The sequence below is a fragment of the Pantherophis guttatus genome, chromosome 2, assembly GCF_059756535.1.
Source record: "Pantherophis guttatus breed Tessera chromosome 2, ASM5975653v1, whole genome shotgun sequence".
NCBI classification, from domain to species: Eukaryota; Metazoa; Chordata; class Lepidosauria; order Squamata; family Colubridae; genus Pantherophis; species Pantherophis guttatus.
Window position 1 is genome coordinate 229,098,468 of NC_142064.1, and position 17,189 is coordinate 229,115,656.

At 37.3% G+C, this 17,189-nt stretch overlaps 1 protein-coding gene across 2 annotated transcripts in view; it reads left to right on the forward strand.

The window, feature by feature from the left end:
- Positions 1–17,189, forward strand: part of SRGAP3 (SLIT-ROBO Rho GTPase activating protein 3) — a 209,337-nt gene that overhangs the window by 144,550 nt on the left and 47,598 nt on the right. For both annotated transcript variants that reach the window (XM_034431627.2, XM_034431628.2), the window contains exons 6-10: positions 3,407–3,535; positions 9,931–10,152; positions 10,891–10,992; positions 12,839–13,036; positions 15,468–15,552. In XM_034431627.2, coding sequence (XP_034287518.1) covers positions 3,407–3,535; positions 9,931–10,152; positions 10,891–10,992; positions 12,839–13,036; positions 15,468–15,552 — 736 coding nt within the window. The remainder of the gene's footprint in view (positions 1–3,406; positions 3,536–9,930; positions 10,153–10,890; positions 10,993–12,838; positions 13,037–15,467; positions 15,553–17,189) is intronic.

Sequence of the window (17,189 nt, forward strand, 5' to 3'; positions counted from 1 at the left end):
CCCGGAAGATCACCGGGAGCCAGTGCAGCTCGCGCAGGAGAGGTGTCACACGGGAGCGCCCCGTCACTCCCAAAATCCCCCGCGCGGCCACATTCTGGACCAGTTGGAGCCTCCGGGTGCACCCCAAGGGGAGCCCCATGTAGAGAGCATTGCAGTAGTCCAGGCAGGAAGTGACGAGTGCCTGAGTGACTGTGCGTAGGGAATCCTGATCCAGAAAGGGATGCAACTGGCGTATCAGGCAAACCTGATAAAAAGCCCCTCTGGCCACGGCCGTCATATGCTCTTCTACAGACAGCCGTGCATCCAGGAGGACGCCCAAGTTGCGAGCCCTCTCCGTGGGGGCCAATGACTCGCCCCCAATGACCAGCGATGGCGCCAGCTGGCTATATCAGGACGCCGGAAGCCACAGCCACTCGGTCTTGGAAGGGTTGAGTCGGAGCATATACATAGATACACACACATACATACAGTACATATATATATACACACAATACACACACACATTACACACACATTAGATAGATAGATAGATAGATAGATAGATAGACTAGACTAGACTAGACTAGACTAGACTAGACTAGACTAGACTAGACTAGACTAGACTAGACTAGACTAGACTAGACTAGACTAGACTAGAATAGAATAGAATAGAATAGAATAGAATAGAATAGAATAGAATTCTTTATTGGCCAAGTGTGATTGGACATACAAGGGATTTGTCTTGGTGTGTATATATATGTGTGTGTATATATATATATATATACACCACACACATATACGTATATAAATATATACACTCAATCACAATTTCTATATAGTCAGTATCATTTTGAACGAAATAGTATCCTTCTTATATCACAGTTTATATCATTTATTCAAATATCCCAAATGAGAATTAAACTAGTTAATTATTCAGTGATAGAAGGTCTAGTAACAGGTTGCCTGTCTAGTACTGCAGTTTTCTTGTCAATTTTTTTTGAAAGTGATTTGCCTTCTTCCTAGGGAAGAGAGAGAGTGACTGACCCAAGGCTTTGTGCCTAAAGTGGGAATAGAACTCAGTCTTCCAATTTCTAGCCTGACGATATAACCACTATTCTAAACTCTCTTCCCCCACCCCCCCACCCCGCCTAGGACTTTCATTCCCTTAATTGAAGTTATCCTTGCTGGCAATAAATTTTGATTTAATGAACAGTATTATGGTATCATTATGTGCTAACTAATTTATGAGAAGAGTAGAATGTATTTTTTTTAGAAGAGCCACTGATAAACCACTTATTTAGTGGCATCACATAGATGGTATCTGATGTTTGGACTTACATAGATTGCAGCAACTTCTTTCATCCAGTTATCAACTTTACATTTAATAGCACTATAATAGTTCCCAAAGCATTTTTGGATGTCATTTTACAATGACAAAAAATAAAAAAGATGCTAGAATGTTCTTTAAAGACATATGTATATTGACAGTTACCTAAACTGGAACTTCTGCTTTGTTTACCACATTAAGAAAAGTATTGTGTATTGCTTAACAATGAGAATCAAATGTATTTATATTAACTTAAGTAAACTAACACTTACAATAAAGGGGATATTGGGTCTAAAACCCTTTTCAAACAACTGAATTTTTATGTGTTTCTAGAAGGCCTGTGAGGCCTTCATAAGGCAGTGGTTGGGAGAATTTATTTTTTGAGACAGAACATAAGTGGTAGATCATATAAAACATCATTCACATCAGTGATTGCAAACCACCTGGATATAAAACCATCATTGATCTACAGTAGGAACTCATTTCGGAAATAATGTGCTGTAATGATTTAAAATTAATATAGTTGTACAACTTTTTAATTATGGGAATTACTATCTCTTGGATGTAAGTGTCACAGCTACAGAAATAAAATCATATCCTGACCAACTGGATCTGAGGAGTTGAGATTTAAACGCTCAATCGATTGATATCACGTGGCTTTTACTGGGGGATAAATCTGATTTCTTAGCAGAATTAGCATGCCGCAATTCACATTTTTACAACGTACTGTCTCAGCCAAAAGGAGAATAGCTGCTGAAACATGTTGCTATTACTTTTTTTATTCGTTCCTGGTTAAACATTCTCTTTCTTTATCTATATGTTCACTTCCAATCTGCATTAATTGTTTAATTCCTGTTCATTTTATTCTTAATAATGATTTATTTTTTTATTTTTCTTTATATTTTGGTGGTTGTCTTTTCACTTTAATGCCTACATCATGCTAAGCCTTAGTTGCAGTTAGGAGGAGCGGTAGCAAATCATGGTTTCAAAATGAGTGGTTTACTACCTGAAAACAAACAATAATATGGTATGAGGTGTGAACTCAGACATACTATTGGGTGGCACTAAATGTATAGGATATTTCCACAAATAATATCTTATTACCCATTTGGGTAAGGAATTTTTATCTTTGTGTCTACCTGTCTGCTTCTGAATTCTGAGACATTGTTAATCTTAAACTTGCTGCTCATTGCAGATTTAATTAACAAATATTTCTTTCTCAACTTTCAGCAACACGAATTAAACAAAGTTAGCAAAGTTAGCAAAGCTGTTGTTTGATGACTCTGCCATGCTCTACACTAAGACTGTTTTTCAGTTACTCTGATTGGTTTTCATGTACCATGTTTGCTATGAACTATGGTCCAGAGATCTAAAGCAGAAAACCTACATTGCCATATGGCTATTTAACATAAATTTCAATTCACATACACGGGTGATTATTCATTGAATGTTTGAATATGGCTTCAGAAAGAAGAAGATGATATACGCAGTGGTGTACTATGCTGGATGCTGTATCTGAACGCTGCAGAAAAGAAGTCTTGGCTATATTTGAATTCTAAAACAGCTTGAACCCTCATATTACTTGATGGGGGGACAGGACTACCAAACATTTATTGATGTGGTGAGAAATGTTCAAGCTGTACATTATATACATTGTACAAAAATTGAAACCTGCCTGTCAGGTGGTTAATTCTACTGGAAATATTCAGAAGAAATAGCAGTTGTAAATTATCCTGTGTTGTTTTCCCCCCCCTTTAAATTGTAACTAGCACATCAGTACAGAGTGCTTCTCTTTAAAAATTCATAGAGCATAAAGCCATCAATGGCTACCAGTCATTATGGCTATATATAACCTCAAGATCGGGGATGGCATGGCATCAAGAAACCACAGCAGAAAGGAGTTGTTATTCCCACGCCTTGATTGGCGGCTTCCCTCTGACCTGTGGTTGGCCACAGAATGCTGGACTAGATATGCTGCAGTCTGATCTAATGGGATATTTTTATGTTCTAAGAGCCTGAAAATTTTTTGGGGGCGGGAGCGAAATACAAGGACTGGGAAACTGAATACATTTTATATTTATCTTATGTTCCATTTTTCAGAGACAAGCAAAATATTCTGAAAACAAGCTCAAGTGCACTAAAGCTAGGAATGATTATCTGCTGAACCTAGCAGCCACAAATGCAGCAGTCAGTAAATACTACATCCATGATGTTTCCGATCTAATTGATGTGAGTACCAAATTGATTCTCTTTTACAGCAATGTCATTCACCTTTCCAATGAAAATGGTTGCATTCTAGACTGTGGACATGTAGTGATACGGTCTTAATTTATGACCAATTGCTAATGTATTCGGCATACAGAACCTGTTTGTCTATGGATTCATATCTTGATGCTTTCCCCCTTCCAGTGGTTTCTTAAAAGCAATGGAAGTAGAAAGATATTCAGACATGCAGGGTTTTTCAGCTACTGATGAATTTAAAGGGGGTCTTATATGCTTGGAGCTGTATTGTTCTACATTCATTTATACATTTTATTTATTAAAATATTTTATACTGACTATGACTTCCCCCCCCCCCCCCACTGATTACAGTGAAGGGAGAGAGCAATATAAGCCAAGGCAGATGAGGATTGAGTTCAGCACATATAAATGCTGTCAGGCAAGAACAGAGAGAAGTGATAATAATGTCCTAACAAAACTGGTGGTGATAATTGTTTTGTATTGGAAGAAAGATAAAAGAGTAGAAGTTTTAAAGTAGGGCTGATAAGATAGACACTTACAGGAGATAAGAAAGATAACTATTTACTTCTAATGCCAGGTACTATTTCTCAACTTTGTAGATCAAACTTTAGTTTGTGAACTGCCCACAAAACTACCAAAAAATTCTTAAAATCCACAGTGAAAAATAAGATACGAGTTGTTTTCATTGATTGTTGGAGAGTAGGGACCTCTGGATTTTGTGCCTCTAAAACCCTTTATTTTGTAGCTCATTGAAAGTCTGCAGATAGCTCAGAATTAGAGCCCTATACACGTTCATGCTTCGGTTTGATCAGGCATTTCAAATAAGATTTCTGCCAACTTTAAACATGCACTGAATCCAATTATAGTTCACAACAAGGGTTATCATCTTGCTGGTGAAATACAAATTGGACTCTAGATAAACACAAGCCATTAAAAAGTAATAAAACAATGATCTTTAATCTCAAATCTTTGCAGTGTTTTAAATGGCTGAAAATTAATTTCCTTTAATTATTCCTCTAAATCATATTAATTGTAACATTGAATGTTATGCATCATCAAATCTTTTATGACTCTTATCAGCCACATACGTTGACATCCTCCAAGATGATCTGTTCCCACCCTAGCCCTTTAGTTTCTTAGTAGTATACCAATTGTCATTTTAATTGACTCTGTCCACCTCACTGCTGGTCTTCCTTCCTTCCTTCCTTCCTTCCTTCCTTCCTTCCTTCCTTCCTTCCTTCCTTCCTTCCTTCCTTCCTCCCTCCCTCCCTCCCTCCCTCCCTCCCTCCCTCCCTCCCTTCCTTATATTATGGATTTCTCAAAGGAGCTGGGTCTTCACATTCTGGATCCAGAAGTCAGCAGAAGTCTTTTCTTATCTGTACTTATCTGTGGAAATGTCCTTTAGGGGCCTAACCCAAGACATATTTGATTCACTATAAGTAAATTTATTTTTATACAAATATGGTTTAAGCAAACCACATAATTATATGTGGTTTGCTTGCATAAACAATGTTATAGTAGAACCTCTGGTCACGACCATAATTCATTCCATAACTTTGGTCACAACCCGATTTGGTCGTGACCCGAACCTAACCAAAATTAATGCAGTGGCCACACAAGGTCACTCTTGTTTGGTGCATACAAAAAAAAAAAAAAAATGGCGCAGAAGGGGAAATGGTCTGCGGCCATGTTTGATCACCACCCGAGTATGTGTTTGTGACCAGATTCAAAAATTTTGTGAATTTTTTGGTTGGAATCGAATTTGGTCACGGTCAGAAGTGTTTGTGACCAGAGCTTCTACTGTATTAAGTTTGTGTATCTTGCATACATCTTAATCAGCCTTCCATCCTTCCAAGGTTGGTAAAATGAGGGCCCAGATTGTTGGGGCAATATGCTGACTCTGTAAACTGCTTAGAGAGGGCTGTAAAAGCACTGTGAAGTGGTATATAATTCTGAAGTGCTATTGCCGTTAATTTTAGTTTTCCTGAAGAAAAGGGACTTCGGCCTGTTTCTCACATATGAAAAATGTGTGTCAGAACAACATTATACATAGTGTTTAATGTGCATAATGTTGTTCAACAGTTACATTATACACATAATACAATATGTTAATATTAGAAATATTTCATACCATAGGTCAGCGGCACCAGGGATTGGTTCCGTGGAGAGAGGTTTTTCTGCGGACCGGAAGGGGTGTGGTTTCATGTGCTGCCTGCATCCCACAGATGGGGCTTCACTGGTTTGCGCGGCCTGGTTTCTAGCATCCCGCTGATTGGGGTCCGTCCACAGACCGGGAGTTGGGGACCCTTTCCTTAGGTAGTCAATAAGGACTTCTACTACTTATATTATCAACTTATGTATCTCAGCATATTGTAGTAGAATGAGTTGCCTGATTACTTCAGACAGCAATTGAGAGTTATGTCTTACACAGCAGGTGAGGATCATCTTTTAATATTACCCACATGAACATTACTTTACAAAAATTAAGAATTAATAATATATTGCTTCTAAAATGCAGAACCTTAACAAACCAATGGGGTTATAATAATCCATTTGAACCTATCACTATGCCCCAATTCTACTGTGAACGGTTGAAGCTGCTATCAGAATAGAGGCTTAGAAGTCAGCTTTTCTTACATTTATAAGGAAAACGATTCTTCACGAGTTCCTCTCCACACTACATAAACATGCTGCTTAGTCAGGCAAACAGAAAGGACCCACCTACCATTGTTTGTTTTCCATTTGTAAAATTAGACATAAATATAGTCTTAGTGGCTATGATGAGCAAAAGTACCTGGTTCAGCTAAAAAGATCTGCATGAATCATAAGAAAAACAAACAAAATGGGTGTAAAATAGAGATGCTCTATGCATCCAGAAGTCACAATGAATATATAAGGGAATAAGGGAAAATCTCCGTAAACTTTCAGTACTCAGTTTCTCCTTGCCCCCCACCCCCCCACCTAAAAGGCAAGGAGTTACTTGTAATTTCATATCATGTATATTTCGAATTACAAATGATGGGTGTAGATTAGCTTTTCCCCTACCCGCTGCTGCCGTAACGTCTTGGGTTTTAATTCCCATAATCCATAGCCAGTATGATATATCCCCTATTAACATTACAACAGGCTTTAAAAGCAGAGCTTGGAAGATTGGTGAGCAATACAAATCACACACACACACACACACACACACACACACACACACACACGTTGAGATAGGTGACTTATCAGCTCAATTCAGACATCATGCTTAATTATAGTTTGTGCTACCCATAATCGAAGTGAGCTATGAGATTGGACACACTGCAAAGTACCCTTTTTTTTGCCTCTGAATCCAAAGCTTGATACAAAAGGCACTTAGATTTTAATTTATTCCCGGTCCTGCTATTACTTTTTGGGTACAACCAGCAGTACACCATTGAAATGGTGAATCAGCCTGCACATACCTACTCTGACAATAGCCTACAGAGAAGTCTTTCCTAATCCTGTGCGCTAGATGGAAACAGTGCATCAACAGAATGTATTTCATTGTACATTGTTTATTTAAGACACCTTTACTTTCAGGGTTCTTTAGATAAAGTCAAAGCCTGGCAGATTAGATTGGTAAAGGTTGGATGGATAAATAAATAGCTAAGTTCATGGGAAATTATTTTCTTTCTGTAGAGTCAGTGCATCTCAGAACTTCGGATGAAAAGAATTGTACATGTGCATGAAGCCAAGAGGAAAAATCCTTCCTAGGGGAAATTGTTGTCCAGAGCTATTCTTTTTTTTCTATTGATTGAATGTTGCAGGTCTCAAAAAACAACATGTTTTTTGAGTGTTTTTTGAGCATGTAATATTCAGCTCTGTTTTAGACCAGTGGGGAAAACAACATGAAACCCACCCTGTCCTTACAGATAGTCCTCAACTTACAACCACAATTGAGCCCAAAATTTATGTTGCTAAGTGAGAAATTTGTTAAGTGAGTTTTGGCCCATTTTATGTCTTTCCTTGTCCCATTTGTTAAGTGAATCACTGCAGTTGTTAAATTAGTAACACGGTTGTTAAGTGAATCTGGCTTCCCCATGGACTTTGCTTGTCAGAAGGTTGCAAAAGTTGATCACATGACTCCGGGACAGTGCAACTGTCATAAATATGTGTCAGTTGCCAAGCATCCAAATTTTGATCACATGACCATGGGGATACTTCATAAAAGTGGTGGGTTCCTCCCGGTTCCGCCGAGCCGGTAGCAGTGACAATATGATGTCACCGAACCAGTTCTGCCCCCTCCCGCCCCCCCCTCCCCGCGTTATTCTTACCTTTTATTTGGCCCCACCTCCAATCTATTGCTGCCTCCTGAGTCCCAGCTGATGGCTAGAGGGAAAAAAACTGTTTAAACTCTTGCCATGGGGCTTCAAAGGGCTGCCCTACAGCTGATCAGTGTTAAAAGAAAACAAATAAGTAGACCGGTGCCTGCAAAAATACATGAGTAGATTAGTGCCTGCAAAAATAAATGGGTAGACCAGTGCCTGCAAAAATACATAAGCAGATCAGTGCCTGCAAAAATAAATGGGTAGATCAGTGCCTGCAAAAATAAATGGGTAGATCGGTACAGCTCTGCAAGCAGTTAAAAACCTGGTAGACCAGTACCTCTGCTAAATCCTAAATAATTGTCACATGACCATCAAGCCATGCCCACAAAATAAGCCACGCCCACAGAACCGGTAGTAAAAATTTTTAGAACCGACTCCTGCTTCATAAGCGTGAAAAATGGTCATAAGTCACTATTTTAACTTTGGAAGGTCACTAAACAAACTGTTGTAAGTCAAGGACTACCTGTATTACCCAAAATTGAAATAAAAGTAACAATGAATTCAAACTATCAAAATGGGTCCTGTGTTGGTATATAATAAAAATTGTGACAAGGTTAATTAAACTCAAAACATGGGGTGTGTATCAGCTTTTTGTGCCCGAGTTTAATATTTAAAGGTTCAGAAGACAACTGCTAGCTAAATGACCATCTTATTTTCTTCACTTTATAAACAGCTACATTTCTGTCTCCCACGTTCATTGGAAAAATTTGGCATTTAGTTTGTGGCTTTGAAAATTACTCAAGGCAGACATTTGTGTGGCTGAAAGAGTCTTTTGATGTGGGGAATTTAGTCTGCTTTGGTCTTGGCTATAAAGTGATACCTTTTAAATTAGGTACTGCAGGTCTTGAGGCCTTCTCAGATCGGAAGTATGTGGTTAGTGGTGCTATCGCTATTTTCAACTGTGGTAATGCAGGCTAAATTTGGTGGAAATGAAGGGTTGGGGCCTCTACAAACATACAAGAGGGAGAGAAGGCTAATCCATGAATGCAAATGAAAAGTCCTTTGAAGCCCAGAGATCTATTAAACTCAGGAGAAGTTTGTAAAAACCTGGATATATTTTTTCTAACCTTATTTCTCTAATAAAACTACCTGTTGTTTGTTTGTAAAATTGTTCTATTTCCCAGAGTAAAATATCAGAAGACCCGGTCATGTGATGCCTAGGAAACATTTTACATTATAGCGATGAAGTTCTTGTTACACTGTCATGTTTCCTGCTGCTTATCTTATGGGCAAAATGAATGGATGGATGGATGGATGAATGAATGAAAGAATAAATAAATATAGTTATAATAATGTTATGGCTGACTGTGTGTTTTACAAAGGCCACCATAGTTCCCATCATAGTCTCTGGAACTCTGGATGTTGCTGGCTACGGAAGAATTGCAATAGATCATTCTGGTTGATAGAAATACTTAATCAAATGCCAATTCTTGCACTTTTGAGTTGCAATGAAGCATAAGATCAGATAAATCAATTCTCATTTCTACTGCAGTAATTTTGGAATTTTATTGAAGTTTCAGTCAGATGAGAAAGTGGACTTTAGTCCTGTCCATTTCTAGTCTACAAAAGTACTTACATTGCATTGTTGATCTGATACCTTTAGATGTCTTACCATTCATTTGTTAGTTTTTATCTTTAATCCTATTTATATCATAAGTCTGAAGCCAGTGCTGTTGTCCTTTTTTCCAGCATAGAACCATATATATAATATACAATAAATATATATTGAAGTGTAGAGTGAAAAGCCATTGTAGTGTAGTGTTCAGGTCAATCTAAGTTCTATGAAAGTTCGACTCCTAGCCATAGTAGCCCATTGGGTGATTTTTGGCCAGTTGCTCACTCTCAGCCCAACCTGTCTCACTAGTTTGTTGAGCTTTGAGCTCCTAAATCAAAAGATTGGATATTCTTTTAAACAAACAAATAAATAACACATAGCTACTTAGTATTTCTTCAAGTGAAGAAACTTTTATTTCTACTTAGAAGTAATTTGTATGTGCTGTTGTTTAAGCTTGTTGTTTTTTTCTTCCTTAGTGCTGTGACTTGGGATTCCATGCTAGTCTAGCACGGACATTCAGAACATATCTTTCTGCTGAATACAATCTAGAAACCTCACGCCATGAGGGGTTGGACATAATTGAAAATGCTGTAGACAACCTGGATGCACGAAGTGACAAACATACAGTTATGGACATGTGCAACCAGGTTTTCTGTCCTCCACTGAAGTTTGACTACCAGCCTCACATGGGGGATGAGGTATGTAATTAGAAATGGTTCATGTTGCTTCATAATGCAACTTTCCTTCAGATGTAATGCTTCTTGTGTATTAGAATGAATAAGCTTAGCTTCAATGGCATTTGTGTTTCATTTGTTAGCTTTGAAATGGTGTTATAGTTAATGGAATTCTTCTTTTTTTTAAGGACGGGTGGGGAATGATGGCCCTTTTATGACTTGTGGACTTCAACTCCCAGAATTCCTGAGCCAGCAATGGGCCATCATTCCCTACCTGTTTTAGAACAAAGACCACATTTCCGCAGTACGCTTAGACCAGTGCTATTTTCCATTTCACTTAGAACTTTTTAGATACACATTACACTAGAACTTTCATCGTTCACTGTGCATTGAGAATTCTTTTCACCATTGAAATAAATTGAAAAACTGATGGCTTTTGCTATATCTTAGGCGTAAGAAAGCAGTTAATATTTAGACCTTTTATAGGTGATTAATTCAGATCCTGCTTTTGGAATGCTAGTTATGTAATCTCCGCTAAAACGAGTCAACATCCTTAAATATTTGGAAATATTAGAGTGGATTTGGCATACCGGCATAAATGGTCATTACTGTCATTATTTTATACGTGATTCAGTTACATTGTGTGAGTCTAAAAGAAATTATTCTGTTAGTTAAAAAAAACATTTTAACTGAAGATATTTTTTTTCTGCAAATATTTTCCTTTAGCTTGAGTTTGCAGAGGCTTATGTTTTCTTTCTACAGGTATGTCAAGTAAGCGCCCAGCAGCCAGTTCAGACGGAGTTGCTCATGCGATATCATCAGCTACAGTCTAGACTAACCACGCTCAAAATAGAGAATGAAGAGGTGAGAGCTGTAATTGTTTTTAACTGTAAGTAAACAAGCACCATTCACTCAAGTTATGCTAATGCTTCTGTTTGAAGTGATTTTGAAAATCATTTGGATAGTTAATACCTTCTTGATTAAGATATAGTTTTCGATCCAGAATCTGTGACTATTGTAATATGTATCATAGGGTGCTTTCTTTCAAAAATGTCAAGAACTTGTAAAAAATACAACAATTAATCTGCTGATGAGCACGCAAGGCATATCTGTCACATTATTCCTACTTTGGAATATCTGCACAAATGGTTATTTGTTTGTTTAGACCTGACTCTCTCATGAACTGCTTTTGATCTATTTTTCATTAATATATTTTAATATTAGATTTAAGCTATGTTTCATTAAACTAATTTTTCTTTTCTGTTTTTAAAAAGAATTGCTATCTCCCTCTGCCAAAGCCTTATCCCCTTCTCTGATAATCTTGTATGGTTAAGGTGATATGTCTTCACAATAGATGTGAGACCCTCAGTTTACAATAAGAGATATAAATGGTGCAAGGCAAAGGAATATCCAAGTCTGCACCTACTTGGATTTTAAAAAATTGAATTAAAATCCCAGGAGGCAAAACTGTATCTTACTTATCAGATCCAAAGAGTAATAATTGAACCATTGAATTACATGACTTAGTATTTAACTCATATTTGTAAAACCATTTTCATACCCACTTGACCTTAGGAAGATTGGGAACAGGGATTCCGTGCAACATTGTCCATGCAATATTTGTCAGGGTAATATTGGGTTCTGTGGCTGAGCATTGCGAAATTTTGTATGCCATTAGAGTTATGTCCATTTCCGTTACTATGATTCTAGTAATACTCATCTACTATGGTTTTCGAGAGGGTCTGGTAATCGTATTGCTACACATGTTGCTTTTTATTAATTGTTTGAACTAGAAATAATTGTGGATTACTTTGAGGCTGTAGTTACTCAAGAAATTTCTCCTTGTGAATTCAGAGGCTTTACAAATTTAATTAGTCATAGGTATTAGGACTATGTAAAACATTTAGAAACATTCAAATAGAATTGTGAAGCGCCCCTGCAAATCTATTGATGAAAGACAAGGGACATTTGCGAGAATAAAGTCACCAGTAAGAAATATGTACTGTATATTGAGGTGTTTTTCAAGAGAATTAATGAAGATTGTATTGCAAAACAAATATATAAATGAGTCTAGAAGGAGAAGACAGAGAGAATTATGACTGAATGAAATTTATTTGATCCTAAAAAAGAAGCAGATGAGAATTTTCAAGAACAAAAAGTAATATAGGAAATAATTTATGGATACGAAACTTTTCCATTGATGTAATGTGAACATTAATGAAGGAGTTCTTTATGACTGGCTGTCTCTAGGGTTATAAATCCAGTGGTATACAATTATATGCAAAAGATCAGGCACTTCTGATTAAATTTTATGTTTCGGTGACTCTGTAAGTGTAGAGAAGATGACACAACCTCTGCATGGCACAAAGTTAAACACGGCATCTTTCTAGTTCACTTTTAAATCTTTATGATTGAAAGAATCTCTTAAGAGTTCTGTTTGATTTTTCTTCCTGGTTGCGTGATGCTGTTACTTTTTTGAATGGCATGCAGAGATAATACTTTTTCTCATAAACCTTAAGATGCAGTAACGTACTTATCTCTGAGTCATGCATAGATATTTTTCATTTGTAAGCGAGAACATCCTGTTAAACTAAGAGCCTAATTCTGGAAAGCATTTGTTAAAAAAGAATGTCAGTGTAACAAAAGTTATACATTTATAGTGCCGAACTGTATCTTTCACTCTGCTTTTCTATACATCCATTTTCCACAGGTGCGAAAAACGTTGGATGCCACAATGCAGACACTGCAAGACATGCTGACCGTGGAAGATTTTGATGTCTCAGATGCTTTCCAGCACAGTCGCTCAACTGAATCCATCAAATCAGCTGCTTCAGAGACTTACATGAGTAAAATAAACATTGCCAAGAGAAGAGCCAACCAACAAGAAACTGAAATGTTCTACTTTACTGTGAGGAACAATTTCTGTCTTTTAAAAATACATTAGTGAAATATCCATCCCATAAAGTTATAGTTGCATATTAAGATTGGAACGCCCATATTATATTTTTATGGCATTTGCACATCAAATTACCCTTCTCTTCTCAAGTATGCATGAATATTCTTTTAATGTACAATAGTTCTGAGAATTACATGTGCCTTGTTTGAAGGAGGATTTTTAACAATAGTCCTCAAGGCTTTGAAATAAAGATGTAATATATATGTCCCTACCTAAAAATAAAGGATTTTTAAAACATATAAGTAAAGGTTGATTTCCAGTGAGTTACAGGACATATCCATGTTGTTTTCTTCACAGTATGGAAGTGGTTTGCCACAGTTATCTCCTGGGACCTTTAATTCCAAATGTCCAAATTTTGCTTAAACATATCCCTTTAAATTAGATGCTATTCATATATTCTACCACGTTCGTGAAAGTACCTTTCTTCCATTGTTCAAGTCAGCTGAGAAGAACTTTGTAAATTCTGCTGGCCCCATAGTACTAGATTTTCCCTAGTTAGGATTGGAAGTTCTAAGATTCACATCTTTTTAGAAACCTTTCATAACAATTGTTGATTTTCACTGGTGGAAATCTTTTTAAAATAAAGAAGAACTGTGTACGATTGATTCTTGTTACTCTGGTTATGCAGGCAAAGCAGGAGATATCTATAGATTATGGCAGCTAAGTAGCACAGATAACTTTTCCCCTAGCCTCATAGCACAATGTGACAACTCAGGTTGAAACCTGTTAAGATCCTCCTCCATCAATATTCCTCAAGTAACTTCATTCTTCTGCAGACATTCTTGCTCTAAGGCAACTATCTGTCACTTAGAAGCCCATATAGTTTTGTTGGTTTCCTTCTGCCTTATCATTCTAAGAATGGAAAGCCTTGACTTAAAAGAAGACAATGAGTATACAATAGAGCTGTATGCAGTAATGCTTTTATGTATAATCATACAGATTGTACAACTATCTGCAAGAAATTGTTATCATTTGAGCAATGTGGAGACAGCAGTTTAACTTTAATAACATCCAAGCAGAGTTTATTTTAGTCCTTACATTAGTTGTGTCTGATGATAGTACATATACACAGTACAATCTATAATATTTAGCAGATGTGAGCTATTCACCTAAAATTCTTGCCAAACTTTGTAATTTGGGATTTTGTACTTTACCACATATCGCAGCAAAAAGCTTAGAAATGAGATCACTTAAATTTATCTGCCATCTATTAATTAGAATGTGAGATTCAACCCATGGAATTCTTTTCACTAATACATAATATATCATCATAACAAATATCACTTCCTTAATTTAAAGGGGTTACTGGAATTTGCATTGTATAGTTAGTGCTGTGTGTATTCATTTTTTAAAAAAATTTGATTTATATGCCGCCCTTCTCCGGAGACTCAGGGCGGCTTACAATGTGCTCAGCAATAGCCTTCATCCTTTTGTATATTTATACAAAGTCAGTTTATTGCCCCCACAACTGGGTCCTCAATTTACCTACCTTAGAAAGGATGGAAGGCTGAGTCAACCTTGAGCCTTGGCGAGATTCGAACCTGCAGTAATTGCAGGCAGCTGGTCTTAATAACCAGCTTAATAACAGGGTGCCTTAGACCACTGTACTACCAAGGCTCTTTGAGTCACCTTATTTCTGTTCCTTCAACTAATACAACTTTTCTCCTTCCCACACCCCGTGCTTTCCCTCTGTTCCTAGCACCTGTAGAATTACATGGGTAAATACAAAGGTTTTTGACTTTAGAATATAAACAGGAGTGTTACCTGTTACCTACATTTTACAGAGAGGGAGAGCTAGAAAGCTTCGTTAAAAAAATCCTATGGGCAACCAAAATCTGATTCTTTATGACTTAGAAATGTGCTTTTTCTTTCCTAATTAGAATACTGAGAATACCAAGAAGAAAATGATTATGTATGCATGTATGGAGAGAGAGAGAGTCCTTGTTTAACAACCATTCTTTCACTGACCATTCAGACTTGTGATGTGCTGAATGAGTGGTATTTATGGCCAGTCCTTGGAGTTCTGGCTGTCTCAGCATCACTCTGGTTACTTGTTTTTCATTTTCAACCTTTATTGCTGGCTTCCGACAAATAAAGTCAATTGGGAAGCCTGAAGGAGGTTGCAAATGGCAACCATATTGAAATCCTTGCTTAATGAACTGTGATGATTTGCTTAACGGTGGCAAATGGGACAACTGGAATTGCCTATGCTAAGGCATGATTATGTGATGTCATGATTTACAACCATGTTACTTAATGATGGCAACTCTGGTCTCAATTGCTGTTGTTAATTGAGGACTATCTTTAGCTCAGAGTATCTCCTACCAGAATTCTTTGTCCATTTTGCTTATAGTTGTATGGATTTGTTTCTTCTCTTCTTCAGAAATTTAAAGAGTATTTGAATGGCAGTAACCTTATTACTAAGCTGCAAGCTAAACATGACTTACTGAAGCAGACTCTAGGAGAAGGTAAGTTACAGGCATGTTTAACTACTAGATCACAGGTTTCTTAAAGGTCATCTGCTTTGGTTCTTTCTCTTGCATCTGCTGTTGTAACCAGAAGTATTATCTGGTTTTTGTTAAATGCAAAACAGCCCGTTTTCTTTCTTTGTTCCTCATACTGTACTATTCTTCAGACTTTTCCAATTCCAGGGGTCAATATGTGGTACTAAAAGCAATTCCAGTATCCTATGATGCCTCTTCCCTTGATTCCTGCCAGGGTGGGTATCCCAGAATGGTTGGTCTGGATTTGGGGAAAGAGAGCACCAGGTAAGGGCAGGGTGAAAATAAGACTAGCCAAGCACACAATAATTGGGGGAAAGCAATGGGAATTGAAAGAAGGGAGGGGAACAGTCTGGGACTCTCTCCTGTCTCCTCCACAACACAAAACTAGCTTACGTCTGTTTTGTTTGTACCTCAAGACTGTTTTGGTAGTTAAATATAGGGCCAGGGATTGGGATGATACTAGTCCAGAATGGAGTAACATAAAAATCTTATTAATAATATAAATGCATGACTAAATGTGCCCACCAAACACGTCTGTGCTGGTACCAGTACTTCGGCATATTTAAAATATAGGCTATATTCATGAATGAATGTTGATACTGGTTGTTACCTAGTTTAGATAACTGGGTATTATCAAATAACTATAAGTAATCTTATAGAACAGGGGTCCCCAATCCCCAGGCTGTGGCCCACTACCGGGCCACTGCCCATTTAGAACTGGGCCACACACACACCACTTGCGCAAATAGAGCTGTGCACATTTACACTCACATCTGCCACCCTCATGGAACCATTCTCTCCCCCCGCCCTTGCCAAACCGCCAAGACAAAAAGGTTGGGGACCGCTGTTATAGGTCAAAGCATGTTATCCCTCCTCCCCCCATTATATCCATGAGTTGCTTTTGATTGATAGGCTCTAATGGTCCAACCCTTCCCCGAGTAGAAATGGACTCTGTAATTCATGATTTTGCCTAGCAAATTGATAAAAGTTATTTATTTATTTTTTGCCTGATGGAAAAACCCAAGTCTTGTAATATATTCTCTTAAAACACATTCACTATATTCTTAACAATTAGTCATTTTATTTGGAACTAAAGTTTGTCAAATACAAACACTGAGCTTAAAAAGTGTATCAATGTTATTTGAAGGATATTTAAAGTTTTGAAAGTAATAGACTGAAGGAAGTTTTAAAGTTTTGAAAATAATAGTCAACAGCAGCACCAGGAGGGATAATATACTGATGCATGGGGAGAGTAGTCTAAAGCAGTAGTTATTTTCCGGAGTCAAACAGTAAAAATGAAGGGCAGTAAAAATGGATGGTTCTAAGTATAGAATTTTGAGCTGTTTCAGTGTTTTAATAGTGTTATATGTACATTGGCACTGAAAATGGTGTATTATTTGCAAGTGGGTTACTTCTGTCACTCTGCTTGAAAGCTGTCAAGGAGAGTTGAAAAATTAATGCAGAGGCCCTTTCATCGCTGAAGATTTATGCTTAAGGGGAAATCTTTAGACAAGTTGGTGAAACTGACTATGAAACTACAATGACCTTTTTGATCTCTGCATATATTCCAGAAAAACTAATTTGCTTCACTCTAGTTACAC